Source organism: Rhinatrema bivittatum, chromosome 1 (assembly GCF_901001135.1).
Source record: "Rhinatrema bivittatum chromosome 1, aRhiBiv1.1, whole genome shotgun sequence".
NCBI lineage: Eukaryota > Metazoa > Chordata > Amphibia > Gymnophiona > Rhinatrematidae > Rhinatrema > Rhinatrema bivittatum.
Window position 1 is genome coordinate 153,329,424 of NC_042615.1, and position 19,435 is coordinate 153,348,858.

Consider the following 19,435-nt stretch of genomic DNA (forward strand, 5'->3'; position numbering starts at 1 on the left):
CGAACGAGCCGTCCGGCGCGAACGAGCCGGGAATCACGTGGCGCCGCGTCACTCAGACGCGACGTCACGTGATTCCCGGCAAGTTTGGCAAGCTTGGGGGGCCTCCTGACCCCCCCAAGCTGGCCAAAAGTTCTTTTTGGGCCGAACGAGCCGTCCGGCGCGAACGAGTCGGGAATCACGTGACGCCGCGTCACTCGACGTGCCACCGACGTCACATGCTTCTCGCCAAGGATTGCAGAAATGACGTCCTCACTCCTCGCTCGATCACCAGGGAGTTGTGGTAAGTCTGGGGGGGGGATTAAGGAGGGTGAGGGGGTTTAAATTTTTTTTTTGCACATATGTACATATACCCAACTCATTGGATTTTTTTTATGTCCATATTGGCCGCAAGTGGGACCCCCTTTCGGACATAAAAAATATGAACATAAAATTTTGCTCTGCACATCCCTAATGTAAACCGACCTGATTCGATACTTGTATTGAGAATGTCGGTATATAAAAATCCGAAATAAATAAATAAATAAATAATGTCAGGACAGGTGCCCTCCTGAACACTAGTGATCATCAGATGATATGGTTTGATATCCAAATAAGAAACAGAGAAGTCACATGAAGACCCGAGTTCTGAATTTCAAAAATACAGACTTTGACAGGATGAACATGGAGGAAGAACTAGAAGACTGGGAGAAAATGGGTGAGGTGGAACATCAGGTGGCCAAATTAAAAGGAGTATTACAAAGGCAACAAAACTATATGTTGGAAAAGTAACAAATGTACATGGAAAAAGAAACTGATTTGGTTCTCAAAGGAGGTGGCTGAAAAAAGAAAAGCAAAAAGAAAAGTGTTTAGGAAATGTAAAGGATCCCAAAAAGAGGAACACAAGGAAATTGAGGGAGAAACTGAAGGAGATGAAGAAAGAAATCAGGAAAGCAAAAGGTCAAGCAAAAGAAATGTTTGCCAAAGCCGTAAAGAGAGATGACAAAATATTTTTCAGATATATCAAAGAAAGAAGGAAGGCCCAAAGTGGTATAGTGAAATTGAAAGGTGACAAGGTGCAAGATATAAAGACAGATAAAGACAGATAAAGAAATGGCATTCTGAATACTGGCAGCCGATGGCCTGAGTGCAGGAGATCGCTCCCGGACCCCCGCTGGACCACCAGGGACTTTTGGCAAGTCTTGGGTGGGTCAGGAGGGTGGGGGTTTTGTTTAAATTTGTTCCTTTAGATGGCCAAATAATTCAGTGAAGATTCGTTGTATTCGTGGGAATCGCGATACATTTCGCTTCCCCACGAATACAATGAAAATGGCCCTATACTTTGAGGATTGCCAATACGTTGCAAACGAATGCACACCCCTAGTAATAATGCCTTTGTACAGGTCCTTGGTGAGGCCTCACCAGGAGTACTATGTTTAGGAACTGGATTCAGAGACAACCAATATGAGCCCTGATTTTTTTTACAGTCTGGGATACTGATGTGCAGACATAAGGAAAAAAAAACGGAATTGCTTCTAAGGCCGTCCATAAGCAAAACATATCAGCACTGTCTGAATTTTCAAGAAGGCTCATCACCCATGCTTGACTCCCAATCCCTTGGGGGGAGGGGATTCTTTTTATGGGGGTAAGCTCTCACTTGTGGCCCAGATAATGAGAAAAAACCCTCAGTGTGTAAGTAGTCATTTGGTGCCTCGCAAGAGCTGGGAGGCTGGGATTCTTTCCCAACAGAACGTCATCTGTGTGACTCGGTCAGAACTTTTAGAGGACTTTTAAAGAATTTTTTGTTTAAATTGGCCTATTTTTAAGTTTTTATAACCTGATTTAATTTTCTTATTTAGTATGATTTTATACAGCTAACCCACCCTATTTTTATTACTTCTGAATTTTTATTATAGTTATTTTATTTTTGTATTTTTATTATATTTATTTTATGTTTCTTATGTTTTGTTTAATTGTATGTATGTTCTTTTAAACATTGCCTAGACCTATTGCTAGTGTTAGGCAATTCATGAATTTTAATAAATGTAAATGTATAGGCTGTAATAACTCAGGCAGGACCAGGTCTGGGTGTTAAATAAAAATGTACTGATTAATATTCATAAATTAAAATCCATTATCCAAAAGTGTGAATTTACATCTGACTGTGGGTACAGGTATAATTCTGGGTAGGTAGGTGTTCTTTTACCACACTTCTGGGTAGAGCCCATGGTGATCTTAATTGTACAAACTCTCCCAGCGACTGTGCAGGAATCCTAGTGGAGGTGTCCCCAACTTTACAGAAAAAATCCAACTTGTTAATATCATTTACTCGAATACCCAGCCTGTCCTGGTCTCCTGTTCTTGTTCTTCCTTCCTTAGTAATTCTTTCATCCTTTATTCATTGAGGGGTAGATTTTATAAATTTGTGCAAGGGCGTACTTTTGTTCGCGCACCAGACGCGAACAAAGTACGCTGGATTTTATAAGATATGGGGTCGGCGCGCGCAAGGGGGTGCACATTTGTGCAACCTGCACGCGCCGAGCCTGGCGCGCCTGCCTGTTCCCTCCGAGGACGCTCCGAAATTGGAGCGGCCTCGGAGGGAACTTTCTTTCCACCCTCCCGCACCTTCCCCTCCCTTCCCCTACCTAACCCACCCCCCCGGCCCTATCTAAACCCCCCCTACCTTTTGTTGGCAGATTTACGCCTGCTGAAAGCAGACGTAAATCTGCGCGCGCCAGTGGGCTGCTGGTGCGCCATCACCCGACCCAGGGGCTGGTCCGGAGGCCTCGACCACGCCCCCGGGCCAGCGCCATGCCCCCGGTCCCGCCCCAAAGCACCCCCTGACCCCGGAAATACCCCCGGACACGCCCCCTCCCCTCCCCTTTTACTAAGCCCTGGGACTTACGCGCATCCCGGTGCTGTGCGCGCGCCGGCGGCCTATGCAAAATAGGCGCGCTGGCGCGCGAGGGCCCTGCGCGTGTAAATCCGGCCGGATTTACGGGCGCAGGGCATTTAAAATCCGGCCCTGATTTTTCTGGGGGACTTCTCTTAAGGAAACGTCTTTGGGATCAGACTAGTTCTCAGCTCTGAAATCCCAGTGGGGAAGGGGGATCCAAAATCCTTCCCACTCTTCTTAAGTCCAAAAAATACTTTAAAGCTTAAACTGGATATCTCTTCTGCCTTCACTCAAGTAAATTTTAAAAGGAACGTGTGTTTGCCCATAAACACATTTATTGGGCACAGGAGCAAAAATACACTTAATTTTATATTGTGCATGCATGTACATGAGTTTCATTTAAAATATCCCTACTGTGTGTATGTGTGGAGCCTTTACATGTGTGCTCACAAGTGGCCGAGGGGGGGGAGGGGTGGAGAGACACACTGTTAGGGAGATAATCTGACACTCTATATATCTTCCAATGTAAGAGGGGCATTTTCAACTCAGGGTGAGTTTTTTTGGGGGGCAGTGTTACAAAGGTCTACAGACCCTTGCACCCTTGGCAGACCAATGTAACACTGCCCCCCCCCCAACCCATCCTGAATTGAAAGCTCCCCTCTTACAGTGGGAAATATATAAAGTGTTAGATTGTCTCTCCCCCCCCCCCCCAGTGTTCAGGATCATTCTGGGCCAAATTTTCCAGATTTTCACCTCATCAGGACCAGTAGTAAAGTTACACAGGTAACATAGCATGTGTTGCCATGGTCAGCCATGCAAAATTTGAGAGTTACTTCGTAAGTCTTGGCCCCACCCCAGAATGCCCATTCCCCGCCCCTTTTCTGCCTCCTTATTCTTGATGCATACTTCCCGGCTTCTTAAAATATGTGTTGCTCGCACGTGGCCCACATACGTGTGTATGGGGACATTTTTGCGCGAGCAATGCTTTTAAAATATACCTGTCTCTTCAACAGGATCCATCACCCGTGCTTGCCCACCTAGAGTTTAGAGTAGGTTCACAGGTTTTTGATCCCCTGGTGAGAGCCCTTTTTCCCATAAAGGATATCAGGCTTTAAAGTCTATCTCTCTGCAAATTATAAGAAGGACCCTCAGGCATGGAGTGCACTGGGAGGAGTCACTTCTAAAATAAACTCCTTTTGGTGAAATTGGGAGGCCCCACCAGAGTGTGGAAAAAATGCAAATGTACTCCTTGACTGCTTCCTCAAACTGAACCCCCAGTGTTCTATAATGGCTGGGCTAAATAGTCTTCAGGCTAAATAGTCTTCAGGCTGGTTGGATGGACTGGGGGGGTATGGAATGCTCTTTACAAAGTGTGTTCTAATGACAGGGACAGTGACATCTGGTGGTCAGACTGGAAAGGTCTGCCATGCTACCTTTAAGAGAAACATGGAGGTCACCTGGTGCAGCAAATACTATCATATGAAGCTTGCGGGGCAGACTGGATGGATCATTTAGTCCTTTTCTGCCATCATTATTATGTTACTATGTTTAGTATGTTATTATTCAGTGTATTTTTAAATTTTCAAAAAGTTCTTTAGAAGGGACTGAAAAATGATCTTCCATACTTACAAGAATGATACTTTCCATTATGAGGTTCTGCTCTGCCTCTGCTACCAAAAGAAAATAACTATTCATCAGTTAGTTATTTTAACAATACATCTTACTGGAAATGATATATTTTATTACTAAAATCAAATGACATAATCCAGCAGTTGACTGGATATTTTTTTTCTATCAAATAATCATTACAATATCAACTTTCAATTGTTTCATTATAGAAAGGATGCAATAGAGATGGTTTTTTAATATTTATATTCTGCTTTTTTAAAAATTTTTATTTATGCATTTTACATTAAATACAACAAAATCTTGACATAGGAAAGAAAAGAAGAAAGAAAATATACATATTGGGGTAGATTTTCAAAGGGTTACACTCGTAATATATGCTCGCAACCCTTTAAACCCCCCCCCCCTCGGGCAGGCATAACTTAGAGAACAAAGGTAAGGAGGGGGGATTTAGGTAGGGCTGGGGGGTGGGTTAGATAGGGGAAGGGAGGGGAAGGGAGGGGAAGGTGGGGGGAGCGAAAGGAGAGTTCACTAGGGCTCGGCGCATGCAAGGTGCACATGCTTAAAAAAAAGTTCCCTTTAAAGTCAGTGAAAGTGCGTGCGCACACACTTAAAGCAAACAGACTGGAACTAGGTGATGGCAGCGTCTCCCCTCGACGCACGTGGGGAGACCCGACTGGGACCGGAGGAGGCCCCAGAGCTGCCAGAAGAGTCTGGGAGCCTAGCAGGAGCACGAGCGCATAGGCGACTGCCTACCGCTGCCAAAGCGGAAGGGCCAGGTCTGGAACACGGTCGTCGGGGATGAGTAGAGCCAGTCGCGGGCCTGCCACGACCGGGAAACACAACAACTATAACCTCCTAAATAGAATTTAGAGTAATCAGTTGAGATTTTACCAGGGCAGAAACAGAGAAATTGTTCAAAGGACTTGCAGTAGGGGTAGACACAAGTTCAACCGTGATTGAGAAACCTCCATCTATTGGTGAGCCAGCATTACCCCCAATGAAGCCATCTTCAGCATCTTTTCCAGCATCTTCAGGGCGTCCTGACCCTGCAAAGGGCCATGGGGCTGCGACATCTCCAGCACAAGCCCCTCACAACAGGGCGTACTGGTCTCTGAAAGCAAATGGGGTCACTGGTGGAACCCTAACAATCGGGGAAAGAGAGGTCGACAAGTCCAGGGGAGAGGCAGGCAACACCCCATGAGCCTCTTCCCCCCAAGGACAATGCTCCCGACTGAACCCTGCACTAGACATGAGCATCCATAGGACTCAAACAGGCAAATCTGGAAGGACTGCAGGCTTTCTTTTGCCCTATATTTTTGGGCCAAATGTGGCATTAGTACGGTAAATGCAACTCCGAAGTAAAAGAGAATAAATGCCGTGGCTCACGTGAACTTCTCAGCAGTGGCCATCTTGAATCCTCAGGAAACCCTCAGGAAAATGGGAGGCGATCTGCAGAACACCCACGCACACTACCCCAATCTACACAGGTATGTATTTTTATTTTTATACATTTTCGCTCACCACCAAAGAATAAGATACTATAAGTTCTCTATTTTAAATCTGTCACTGATAAAAATGGACATGATGCATCACACCCACCTATGAGTAATTTTAAAAAACTATGTTACCGTAAATTGTTGGCACCTGTTTAGTGGATAGAATTCATTATTTTTTCCAACATTAATATTTGTGCCTTATTGTAAACCGTTGTGATGGGACCTAATTTAACGACGGTATAGAAACGTTTTTAAATAAATAAATAAAATAAATAAATATTCAGCTTTTCAAAGCAAATTACATTCAAGTATTATGGGTATTTCCCTATCCCCATAGGGCTTACAATCTAAGTGGGTTATTTACTAAAACTTTTTTCTCATTCTGTGTCTATGAGGAAAATGATTTGTAAAGCAGGCTTAAGTTTATACTGAGGTAATGGAGAGTAAAGTGACTGGCCCAGTGTTACAAAGAGTAGCAGTGGGATTTGAATGCTGATTTCCATGGTTTGTAGCCCACTGCTCTAACCACCAGGCTATTCCTCCACATTGAAGCCAATGGAACATATTCTGCACATGATAAATCCTCCATGAGCACAGAGAAGAAAAGGACTACTTGGTCTATCTAGTATGCTCGTTCCTGCTTACTGTGCTGCCACAGACCTTACTTGAACTGTTCTTCTTCCTCTACAAGGGCAAAAAGGCTCTGGGGGGTCTTGAACCAGGGGTTTATTGGGTAAGAAACTGAAACTCCACTTCCAGAGTCACACAATAGCACTGCAGAGTCAGCACAATATAAGGGAAAAGACTTGATATTGAACCTGTTGCAAGGATCAGTGGTTGCACCCTGGAGGAAGGGAATTGGGCCTTGATGGGAACAACATCTTGTTACCAGAAACTTGAGGGCTGCTTAGCCGTACTGTATTAAGCCCAGATGAGGAGATCTGTGACCCTTGAAGTAAGCTGCCCTGAAGTACTGCATGCATCTGTTGAATTATACATGGAAGTGTACCTGGATACCTTGATCTTAAAACCAGACCTGGTGTGAGTAATATGAACGGATTCTGCCTTGGTTCTTTGGACTTCTTACTAGGAACTGTGGACGCTCTAAGCTCAGCAGGAGTGTATAGTTTGTTTTCGTCCTTGAAGGTGAAAATAACCTGTGCACTGTTTGTGTTAATCCTGCTGTCTAAGAATAAGGCCTGTGTTGAACCATTCACATGAGTGTGATCTCAAGTAACAGGCTAGGAACTAAATTTTATCTTCCCTATCTGGCAAAGCTGTCTCAGATGAAACATCAACCTTTCTACAACAGCTTCTTTCTCTCTCAAAAGGAGAAAAAGGGCGAGAGTCATTTACAATGATCTGTACAAATGGGTTAAGCAATCCAAAACAAAATCTAACTCAGTCAGAATGGCTTATAAACAAGGTTCATTGGTTCCTAAGTGTAATCGAGCCAGGCTACATATGCTAAACCTCCAAATATAAAATCACCCATTCCTTCTCTCCTTTATCCCACTTCCACACTCAGTACCTCCTGTCAAGACTCTCTGTCCTATCCTTCCGAGTTTCAATGGGACATAGGGCTCTGGATCCAGAATCCTCCTCAGTGTACATTTCCTCATATTTCTCACTTGGGTTCTACCTGTTGAATCCCATCTCTGATCCCTTTCTTATCCTCCCACTCCTTTTTTGTTTCCTGCTTAAGGAGTGGGCCTGGAGTCCTTGCCCTCCCTATTCATCAGATTCCATTCCCCAGAGCCTTCTCTGTTCTTAAAGCAGTATTACCACTTCTGTTTCTGTTGGTTCAGTTCCCTGGGGGTTTCTCTTGTGTGCCTTGTGTGTCCCTGGCTAACCATGCCTGCTATTTCTTTAGCATGGCTGCTGCTGTGTAGGTTGTAAACCTTATCATAAGAGCCCTTGGTTTCCTGCATCTTTTCAAGATTCTGCAAAAAGGTTATGATATTCTGTGGCAGATTTTTCAAAATAATGTGGCAATTATATGGCAAATTTACATATATTTACACTTTTCTACTTTATAGAAATAGTTGTTTTCTGACATATCTACGTCCAGTTAATTTATTTGGTTCTATATTAGGGGTAAAGGGATGGAGAGGAAGAAGGAGAAGGGATTTTGGAATGGGAAGAGAGAAGAGAGGAGATGAGGAAAAGGAGATGGAAAAGAATGAAAATGAAGAAGGAATCAGTCAGGAGGGGTAGAGGGATAAAGGATGGAGGAGGCTAGGGGCACAGAGGGAAGAGAAGATGGTGGAATGAGAGAGGATAAGGAAAGGGAATGAGGGGAGGGGAGGGAAAAGGAATGGAAAGAGGAGGTGGGAAGAGAGGGAGTATTGTGGATGGGGTGAAAGAGAAGGAGGAAAAATCAGGATGAAGAAGAGAAAGAGAACTGGGGATGGTGGAGGAGGAGGAGGGAAGATTGAGATGGGCCTCCAATCTCACCCCATCCCCTCTCCCTTCTGCCCTTTCCAAAGCCTCTTTGATTCCCACACAATCCAATAGCTTTCCAAAGCTCTCATTCACATCCTACATCCCCTTCCAATCTCCTCATTCCATTTGCACCCATGGTGATCCACTCTTTCACTCTCCGCACCCACTCCAATCTCCTCAATCTCTCCGCCATATCCTCCCTCACTTTCAAAATGGCCCTCGCTCCCATGCCTCCACAATCTCTCTGTCCCTTTTTTCTCTCACTCATTCTTCCCCTCTGTCACTCTTCTATTCAGCCCCAAGATCCCCCTCACTCAATATCTTTCATTGGGACGATAACTTTAAAACGAGCACACGTGCACCCATACATGTATCTATGTGGGTGCGAGCATAAAACGATGGAATAATAAATCATCTGCACAAGTTGGTGTGTATGATTAAAATACACCTAACGTGCATGTGTATGCTCCTAATTTTAAGCAGTTATATGAGGAAACATTCTTCATAAATCTTTCCTTAGGACTTGGCGGTTTTTATACATGCAAGTGAGCAAATTTTAAAACATGTGCGCAAGAAGGAAATAACCAGCTTGACCACTTAGTCCATCAGTTTGCCCAGTCTATATCTAGGTCATCAAGATGCCTCTGGTTCTTCAGCCTGCACTCCTCCCAGTTTACCTAGATTCCTCACCCAGTCAATTTTTGGCTACAAGATTTTTTCATACTTACACCTGAACCAAAGCAGATGTAAATATACACAGGTAACAGCCCAACGTGTGCTGTGTTCACTGGTTTTAAAATAGGTATTTACGCACGGAAATGTTGGCCCCGCCTCGGAACGCTCCGATTCGCCCCAAAGCCTCCCCATTTTTTGCGTGTTCTGTTGCTTGCACATGCACATTTATGCACTTAATTTGCAGGCTTTAAAATAAGAGTTACTCGTGCTTGGTCTATATATTCACAGATGTGAGCCTTTTAACTCAAGCAACTCTTTTTAAATTCACCCCTTAATTTCTCCTATCCCCTCACATTCCCTCATTCACTTTTTCCCCTCATTCTCTTTCCGTCCATATAACAAAATGATGCCATTCACCCTGAAAGAAAGCTCCAGTTTAATGTCACTGTGAGACATTCTCTGGATGGAGGACATCATTTTAAGTCACTGGATAAAGAAAATAAGTCACCAGAAGGCCTGCTCCCAGGCCTCAGGGCCTAGGTCTCAGGCACAGATCTAGGCCTTAGCCTAGGTCTCGGCTCTGGGCTTTGGCCTAGGCCTAGGTCTCAGCAATGTGTACCAGCCTTGGCTGGGCCCTAGTAACAAGCCCAGGCCTATGCCTCAGTCTAGGTCCAAAATTAGCACTAGGCATTGCTGGGTCCCAGCATTGTTCTTGGATCTAGTTCTGGACACCAATAAATGGGACCAGGCCTCAGGTCAGGCATCTACATCAGACCTAGGCCCAGGCCTTGGTGTCAATCCAAGCCCAGGCCTGGGCCTTCGTGACCAGGCCTCAGCATCAGGCCTCAGCCTAGGTCCAGGTGCAGGCTTTAGCAAGGGACCCAGCCTTACCCAAGCCCCTGGGCCTAGGCCTAACTTCCAGGATCCAGCCTTAGGCTGGACCCTAGCATCAGACCTAGGCTTAGGCCTGGGCCTCTGTGATGAGACCTGGCCTAAGCCAGGTCCCAGTGTTGCACCCATGCCTGGGCCTCAAAAAGACCCAGCCTTGGGCTAGGCCCCAGTATCAGGCCTAGAGCCCAGGCCCAGTCCCTAATCTTGGTGACTAGATTCAGCATTGGCCTGGCACTGGTGTCAGACCGAGGCCTAGACCTCAAGTCTATGTCTGAGCCTCGGTGATCAGACCTGGAATCATGACATGACATACCCTGCTGCTGGGTTCGGCATAGGCCCAGGTCCAAGCCGGGGCCTTGACAATGGGACATGGCCTTAGGCCAGGCCTGATGTCGGCTTTGGGTCTCAGTAACAGGACCCAGCCTAGGCCCAAGACCATTTTTCTTTTATAGTGAAGTCAATGGGGCTTTCCACCATTGACTTCAATTTAAAATAAAAAAACAAATGGAATGAATTAGAGAATTTATTTTTCATTACAAAACTAATGAAACAAATCAAGGTGTCCATGCAATGAACAAATGAGAAACAATTTTTTTTTGAAACTGCACATCCCTAATAATAATACTTCTTTCTTTCTGTTAGTGATAATTCTCTTTATGCTTTCGTGATTGTCTTGTCTTCAGAACACATGCAAGGGTATTAGGTGCCCTAGGTGAATCTTACAGCTTTGCCGCACCTGCTCCCCCCCACCCCCACCCCCCAACTCCAAGACACACAATAAAAAATTATTCATGTACAAAAACAAATTTTATTGAAAAGGACATTCTGAGGTAAAGCTAGCTCTTACATCATGTATATTATATTTGCATGCAGTACTGTGGTACAGAAAGGATGCTTTGAACCAATGTGGTATTAGGCCTATTACTCTCAGAAAGCCGTGAGTAACCTGAATTACAATTATAATATAATAAACCTCTCATACCAAAATAACACTAGCTATAAACAATAACAGCCCTACCTTTGAAAAGGCAATACTGCAAATATTACCCAAAGCCCTAAAACACCAATACGCCTCCTATTAAGAAAAGAGAACAAGCCAGGTTGCTATAGAGCCCCACACAGAAAGTATGCGCTAGCAGAATATTTTACCTCCATCACACATGCAAAACACAGACCCTCACCAAATACAGAATAAGGAGACGATAAAGTACAAACAAAACCTAAACTGGAAACTACAGGACGAAAGATTCAATATGCATTGCAACAATGGAAAAACAGGACTATTACCATTCCTCATGAAACATCAAAGAATAAATCAAGGAATATAAAACATTAATCATAGTAGTGGAACCATACTGATAAAAATAAATATTTGAAAACTGATGAGTAGAACATCCAATAATTAAAAACTCATATATAAATATTTTAAACTTTTCCAAACAGCAATAAAATGCTTTAAAAAGCAGACATCAAATAACATCTAACCATTAAAACTAATAAGAATAAAAAATCCCCCACGCCATATCTGGGAAATTTAGATTTCCAGACACTCTGCAATTATCATGGATTAGTGGGGGGAAAGGCCATAAACGTTCTCCTCTCTCTCATATACACATACTTCCTAACACTCATGCACACTCAAACTCACATAAACACACATGTACATTCAGAGGAAACAAAACAACTTTTTGGTTGGAGGGCCCAAATAAACCAACTGCCGACCCTGCCTCCCCAAATGCTCTACTTGCTGATGCAAGTGGGATAAAAAGTTGGTATGGCCATGACCGCAGTAGCCCACTCCATTCTGCTGCTTATTCGTACACACACATGTCCAGGCACACATATACTCATTCACACACATGCTCACAGACACACATATACTCATTCATACACATGCCCAGACACACATATACTCATTCACACACATGCTCACAGACACACATATACTCATTCACACACATGCCCAGACACACATATACTCATTCACACACATGCTCACAGACACACATATATTCATTCACACACATGCCCAGACACACATATACTCATTCACACACATGCTCACAGACACATATATACTCATTCACACACATGCTCACAGACACACATATACTCATTCACACACATGCCCAGACACACATATACTCATTCACACACATGCTCACACATGCACATTTGACACATACACACAAACACACATATACACACACACATTCACACACACACCCATAGATACTCATTCACATACATATTCACATGCATATATTTATTCACACACTTGTTCACAAACACACAGATGCTCATTGGACTCACACACATTCTTTCACAATTGCACTCACACATACACAGACACAAAGATGCTCATTCACAAACACATGCCTACACACACACACACGCACTCATTCACACACATGCTTACTCTTTTCCCCTTCCAGAACAAGCAGCAGTAGCCTCCTCCTTGGGTACCTTCCGCTATGGGACATCTCTGTTGCTCCAGTGAGGGCAATGCAGTTCCTGCCTTCAGCTGTGCGCTTGGCTAATGATGTTACCACTTCTGTTTCTCAGGCTGCGCAGCCCAGCCAACACATTCTGCTTCCTGAGGCCTATTTTCTTTGGGCCGTTCGGACCTAACTGATGCTGCTGCTACTGCTGCTTCTTCTGTGTGGTGGCCAGCCCCACGGATGCTAGCCTGCTGTACTGCTTCCTTCCTCTTTTTAGCCCTTTGGGCCTAGCCAACACTCCTGCTGCTTCTCAGGATCGCGTGGTCATCATTGATGCTCCACCTCCTTTCTTCTACCCTTTGCTGCTTCTTTCTTTGGTTGCACAGCCTGCTGCTGCTGCTGCTGCTGCTGCTGCTGCTTCTGCTCCTTTGGGCAGGGCTGATGCAAGGGTATTAGGCGCCCTGGTGAACCTTCTGCCTTACGCCTGCCCTCCTGCCCCCCCCCCCCCCCCCCGGTCCAGGCCCCAGCTCTGGCCCTAACATCATTCACTCTGACAGGCCCCCTCTCTTACACGCCCTTAGGTTCCTTGTCTCATTCACACATGCTCCCTTACACAGGCTCTTTCCCTCTCTATCACATACAATCTCTCTCACTCACACACGCTCACACATACAAAGACTCTGTTACTCTTGGTCGCGAGCAGGATTGGCACTGCTCGTGGCCCGCCGAGTCTCTGCCACTTGCAGCCCGCTGAGTTTCTAATCCTCTCAGCTGCGAGCAGGATATGCTCCACTCATAGCCCTGCATGGCTGCTCTTTGCAGCCCTCTAATGGCTGGCGCCCTGGTGACCACCTAGTTCGCCTGTTGGGACGCACCGGCCCTGCCTTCGGGCAATGTTGGCTGGGCCTTCTCCTTTCAATGGAGTCAGAGCAGTGGCCTAAAGGAGCAAAAGCAATACGACCTATCAGGACTGGAGGAAGCACTAGGCGGATGCCCCAAACCTGTGGCGCCCTAGGTGGCTGTATGGTCTGCCTAGTGCTTCCACTGACCCTGCCTGTCACACTGATTGACTATATTGAGGTCATCAGAGATGATGATCCTAAGGTCTCTTTCTTATTCAGTGACCGCTAATTCTTCCCCTCTAAAAAAATATTTTGTCCTTGGATTTCTGTATCCCAAAAGCATAATTTTGTAATTTTTGGATTTAAACATAGTTGGCATATCTTTCACTATTTTTCAGCTTTTACATTCATCATTCATCTTATGTACTTCCTCTAGCATTTCTGCTCTGTTGTAAATGTTTATATCATCTGCAAATAGGCATATTTTCCCTTCTAACCCTTCCCCAATGTCATTTGTAAAAACATTGAAGAAGACTGGGTTTAGCACTGATCCTCATTACACAAAGCTGCTCAATTTCCCTTCATTAACATGGACTGCATTGATTACCACATTCTGAATCCTGTTCCTCAGTCAACTTTTTAACTAGTTTGTAATTTTTCTTTCAACTCCCAGGCAAGTTAGTTTTAATGCAGAACAGTGTCAAAGACTTTACTGATATTCAGATAAACCACATCTAATGCACCCTTTCAATTTACTACTCTAATCACTTCAAAGAAATCAAGTAAGTTTCGAAAGATTTTACCATTATGAAACCATGTTGCCTGTGATCCTGGATTCAAGGTAATACACTATTCTATCATTCAGTAGTGCTTCCATTACCTTCCCCACCACTGATGGTAAACTATTAGGTCTGTAGTTTTCTACTTCCTCCTTGTTCTCACCCTTGAGGTTCAGTACATCTACTCTTTTCCAATCTCTTAGAATACCTCTTGTTTCAAATGAAAAGCTGATCAGAGATGCAAGGGATACAGTTAGAACCTGTTATAGTTCATGATTTCTGGGATGTGTCCCATCCAGTTCCAAAGTCTTGCTTACTTTCAGTTGTGCCAATACACTGGATACTATATCCTCAGTCAATGGTAATGTGTTCACACCACAGTCCATTATGCCCATGTCTTTTGCCATTGATTTTCACTGATAGTAGAAGGGCTGAATACTGATACAATGAAGATTCAGGAAATGGTGTGAATGGGTATATATATATACCCCATAATTGAAACAGGTAGATGCACCTAGGAAAACAGGCAACCGGAGAAACAGGCATCCACACAGCACAATGTAATGGATGTAACTAGTGTTAGGGATATCACCTTGACTTTAGGGTAGATTTTCAAAGGTAAGCGTGTGCATGTTATAAAATCTGGAGGCCGTATTCACATGTATGCTGGATTTTATAATCCACGCACACAAGGAGGAGGGGGGGGGGTACTAATGCAATTTCCACTCAGTGACGCTTCCCTGCCTTCCCCAATTCCCTCCCAGACCACTCCAATTAAGGAGCTGACTGGAGGGAACTTCCCTACCCTCTACCCTAACCTCCCTTCCCCTTCCTCTCTCTTCCCCATCCCCTAAATCCTACCTTTTTGCTTTTTTTGTTGTTGTTTTCCAACTTACTTCAGGGCCCGACCTGAAGTAGGTTGCACACACCGGCAGCCAGCCAACGCACAAGGCTCCAGGACAGCGATCAATGATGCTGTCCCAGCCAGCCCACCCCGACCCGACCCTTCAAAGAGGCCCAGCACTTAATGCGCATACCGGGGTTTACTCACGTGGCCCTTTGAAAATCTACTCCTTTGACTTTAGGGTTCTAATGTGGTGAGTGGTCAGTCAGATGTTGTAGCAGACCAGGGGATGAAACATTTACTACTCCTGGAGAGTTCCCTGGATAACTCTCCAGGGAGCAACAGGCAACTAAGAAACAGGCATCTACACAGTCTAATATAATGGATGTAACTGGTGATAGGAGTATAGCCTTGACTTGGATTTTAGGGCTCTAATGTAGTAAGTGGTCAATCAGATGATGTAGCAGTCCAAGGGGTGAAACATATACTGATTAAAGCAGACCTCTGTGTGAATGGATAATTCTCCAGGGTACCACAGACTGAGAATTAATCCAAGGAAACCATCCTTAAACTCCTTTTGGGGAGCCAACCCTAGGCAACAGTCCAGGCAACTTTACAGAGGGAAAAGTATTTACAAGTCTAATCTACAAAATATTTTTTGGACAGGAGGGAGCAGTGATCTCCAGCCCCTACTTTATCCTCTTTTCACCAGGAAGGAAGGAGATTCCTGGCAGAAATCTTTTCATTTTTGACAGCAGGATGGGAGAGGAGATCGAGCAGTGAATACTTTTTTTTTTTTTTAAATTACAGTTGAGCGAAAGGCAGAGTGCCCAAGCAGATGTAGGCCTGCTTTTGCAGCTATCCGGCAGCCAATACTGAAAATCAGTGCAAGCTGCCTAACTTTCTCAAACCTTACTTTCTCCAGCTAACCTAACCTCACCCTGGGCCTGCTCAGAATTTAGACTCTCAGCCCAATAAAATTTGGAAGACTTTGATCTAGTTGGCTAAATCTTTACTTAGGAGGCTAAATCCCTTTGAAAATGTTCCCCTTAATATAGTGCACTTTAATACATTGGGCTTTTTAACTATGGTTATTGTTAACACTTGTAAACCTCTCTTTCCTTCTATCACAAACAGTAACAGTAATAATTCATTTCATAAGGACTTTCAAATGTTTTGCACAGTGCTTGATAGGTATAATTTCTTTCTCTACTCATATCCAAAACATTGCTAATATGGGTCGTCTCTTTACAACATCACCAAAATCTGCCCCTTCCTTTCTGAACACAAACCAGAACCCTTATCCACTCTCTCATCACCTTCTGCTTAGACTACTACAAACTGCTCCTCAAGAGTCTCCCAATGACTCATCTCTCTCCACTGCAATCTGTCCTAAATTCAGCTACATGATTTATCATTCACCAAAGTCACTACACCCATATAATCCCACTTCTCAAGTCACTACATTGGCTCCCAATCCATTTCTGCATACAGTTCAAGCTCCTCTTACTCACCTACAAGAGCCTTCACTCTGCACCTTTTCACTGCCTCCCCTCTCTTATCTGTCCCTTCACAACTCCTGGTGAACTCCGCTCATCAGGCACATCACTCCTATCTATGCCCTTCTCATTTGCCACTGTGCTTTCCACCTGGTTGTGATGTATGCATGGAATAGTCTTCCTGGGTTGGTGCATGATGCTCCCTCTCTTGCTGACTTCAGATCCAGTCTAAAAACCCACCTTTTTCAGGCTGTTTTTAAATCTTAACCCAATTATCACCTGATTATCCTGCTTACAGCCTTCTTAAGTTTAACCACTGTCTTAATAAATAAAATTCCCAAAGTCTATTTTGCCCAGTTTGTTTATCTTCATTAGAGTGTAAGGTCTACTGATCAGGAACTCTCTCATGTGTGGTTTTCTACAGTGCTGTGTACATCAGGTAGCACTAAAGAAGTATTATTAGTTGTAGTAATAGTGGTAATAGTAAATACTAACAAAAGATACCAGTATCTAATTTGGTTAACTTGACACTAGGATGTCTGCTTCTAAAGAAAAAGAAAGCACTGGGCTTGGTTTACTAAGTTTTTTACATAGACACAGAGTAGTCGAAAAGCCTTAGAAAATCAGACCCATTGACTCTGCAGTAGGGTTATATTTATTAAATATACCACAATTGTCCATAGTATCCTGTCGGTAGTCTGATAAATCAAGTTACTGTCAGTAACACATGTCCCCATGTACTTTGACTGTTGATTATTTGTAGGATCCCCACTGGTAATCTTTATGAGTTTTTCTGTAATCTTCTTCCAAATAAAATACACAATTTGAAAACTGCTGTGTGTGGGACATGACAATAACAGTTTTGTCTGTATCTATAATGAGGAGGTGTAGTATAGAGGGTAGGGAATAGCTGATACAACTGCAATTGTAATTATAATTGAATGTTTTAAGGATACAATAAGATATGAAACATTCCACCATTAGGCTGCAGGTATTGAGATCCTGCAGGCATCGTCTAACCATAGAAGCATTCAGAATCATGTAGGTTTGTCTACGGCTTTATCACAATGAAAGCATTAGCAGTCTCTTTTTGCCTCTGCACATATGTAACTTCAGATGCAAGCAACTATCCAGCAGTTTCACCTGCTGCCACAACAATTGCTTAATGATTTTTTATTTATTTTTTTTTAGCATTTCTTGTATAATATCATAAGGAAGCTAAAAGGTAAAGCAATATGACTCTTAGTTGTACACACAACAGGATCACATCAGAGGAATGTTTCCGGTATGAGAAAAATTAAGGACAACTTTTGGTTAAATACGTATCAAAGACAACAAATGAGTTATATTGTTATTTAACTATTAAACTTCCAAATGTGCTTCTACTATCAAGCTGTGACCCCCACCATCATTTTTTTTTAATTTGGTAAGAATTAAGTAAAATCCAAGGATGTACCTATGCACAAATATTCTTTTCCAGAAGACACTTTCGTGTGATATTAAAGGAACTAAAGTGGTAAGAGTGACCATTTCTGTCCTGTAATTCTACTCCTAGCTAGAAAATGAAGCTAAAAAATCAATACTGCCTTCTTGTCCTACTTCTACCACTTTGCAAACCAGTCAAGATTTGCCATTTTGGGCCAGCCCTGTGGGCCAGAGGCAATGCTGCGTACTGCCATGTGCTGTGCAGGACTTGGCTCGGTTCCCAGAGTAGCACTCTGCTCTTTAGGCAAGTTGGGGGCTAGGGATGTTGCCCAGGCAGTGTTTGTTCACAGCCCAGGTGGGAGAGGGGAGTTCCCGTCATCATATAACATCAATAAGTAGGGGCTGGATTCAGGGCCCACAATTGCAAGGTTCTAGAAGAAGGCCTGGTGCTTGACCCCTGGCAGAGGACTGTTGCTGTAATGAGGGAGTTGTGAGCAGATATTTAAAAAAGGGGGGAAAAAAATCCCAGGGTAGCTGCAAACTTTTGGGCTCATAGCAAATGCAGTCCAGCAAGCCCAAAAGAACAGGAGGAAACTGCCAGCCCAATGAAAAGTTTCTAATTTCCCTGGGAATCAGAACCCTCAAGGAAAGGTTCTATTTTACCAATGTGGAAGTGTCACATGCTGTGCCACTATGAGCAATGGCTCTCTTCCATAGGGGTAAGTCCTCTATGAGTTGACTCATGATTTAAATTCATTCCATTTATTGTTTTTTTTTCCAGAAAAGACTACCCAAAGCTGTGTACCATCATTAGATATTAAAATCCATAGCAAGAGATAAAAGGTTAAATGGTAGGAAGCGAGCAAAAAGAATCTCTTTTTTTTTTTTATTTATAATTACTTAAATTGCTTACCTGGAACACTTTTGCCAAATTGTCAAAAAGTGCTTGGCCAGCACTAACTTTGTGTTTGACCCCTCGGACAGTCCCATTTTTGCTGAGAATGGTGATTCGTTTCGTGCCAAAACCCCTGTCCTTGGTAGCTCTGGCTAGCACCAGCAACTCATCTGGCTCGTTTTCACTTTCGTCGTACTCCGATTCTAAGCACCCGTTGTGATACCCTTCCGCCTCGCTCTGCCTGCTGGTCTGATCGGTCTCAGAGCTGCTGGCACATTCCGAATCCAAGGAGTCTGCAGCGTCTCCGTCGGCGTACACCTCCTTCAGCACTCTCCCGCTGTGCGAGGAGGCGATCCGAAAGCGAACTTTCCTCTGCTGCCGTTCCCCTTCAGCCTTCACCTCTTGTTTAATCATTGTCCCATCCATTGAGAAAAAAACAAAATGGCTTACATTGTTCTGGCTTAGGCTGTAACCTTATTTGCCAATTTTTGACACTCGGTGTAATAATATCAGAGCTATTGGTGGAGGCAGCAGTACCCATAGGGAACCAAATGTCAAAAGAGAAGGAAGGGAGAGCTCGGGGAGAACCTCCTGTGCAGCGCAGCTCTGCAATTAATAATGAATACAAGAGTACTATGGTTACCTTTAAACTAAAACCTGCAAAATGATATCGCCAATTAAATTTTAAAGACCTATTGTGTG

At 43.8% G+C, this 19,435-nt stretch overlaps 1 protein-coding gene across 1 annotated transcript in view; it reads right to left on the minus strand.

Moving 5' to 3' along the window:
* The window catches only part of GRXCR1 (glutaredoxin and cysteine rich domain containing 1), a 124,152-nt gene extending 104,993 nt beyond the window's left edge, over positions 1-19,159 (minus strand). The window contains exon 1 of the mRNA XM_029584255.1: positions 18,752-19,159. Within this exon, the coding sequence (XP_029440115.1) occupies positions 18,752-19,159 (408 nt within the window). The remainder of the gene's footprint in view (positions 1-18,751) is intronic.
* Positions 19,160-19,435: the final 276 nt, after the last annotated feature.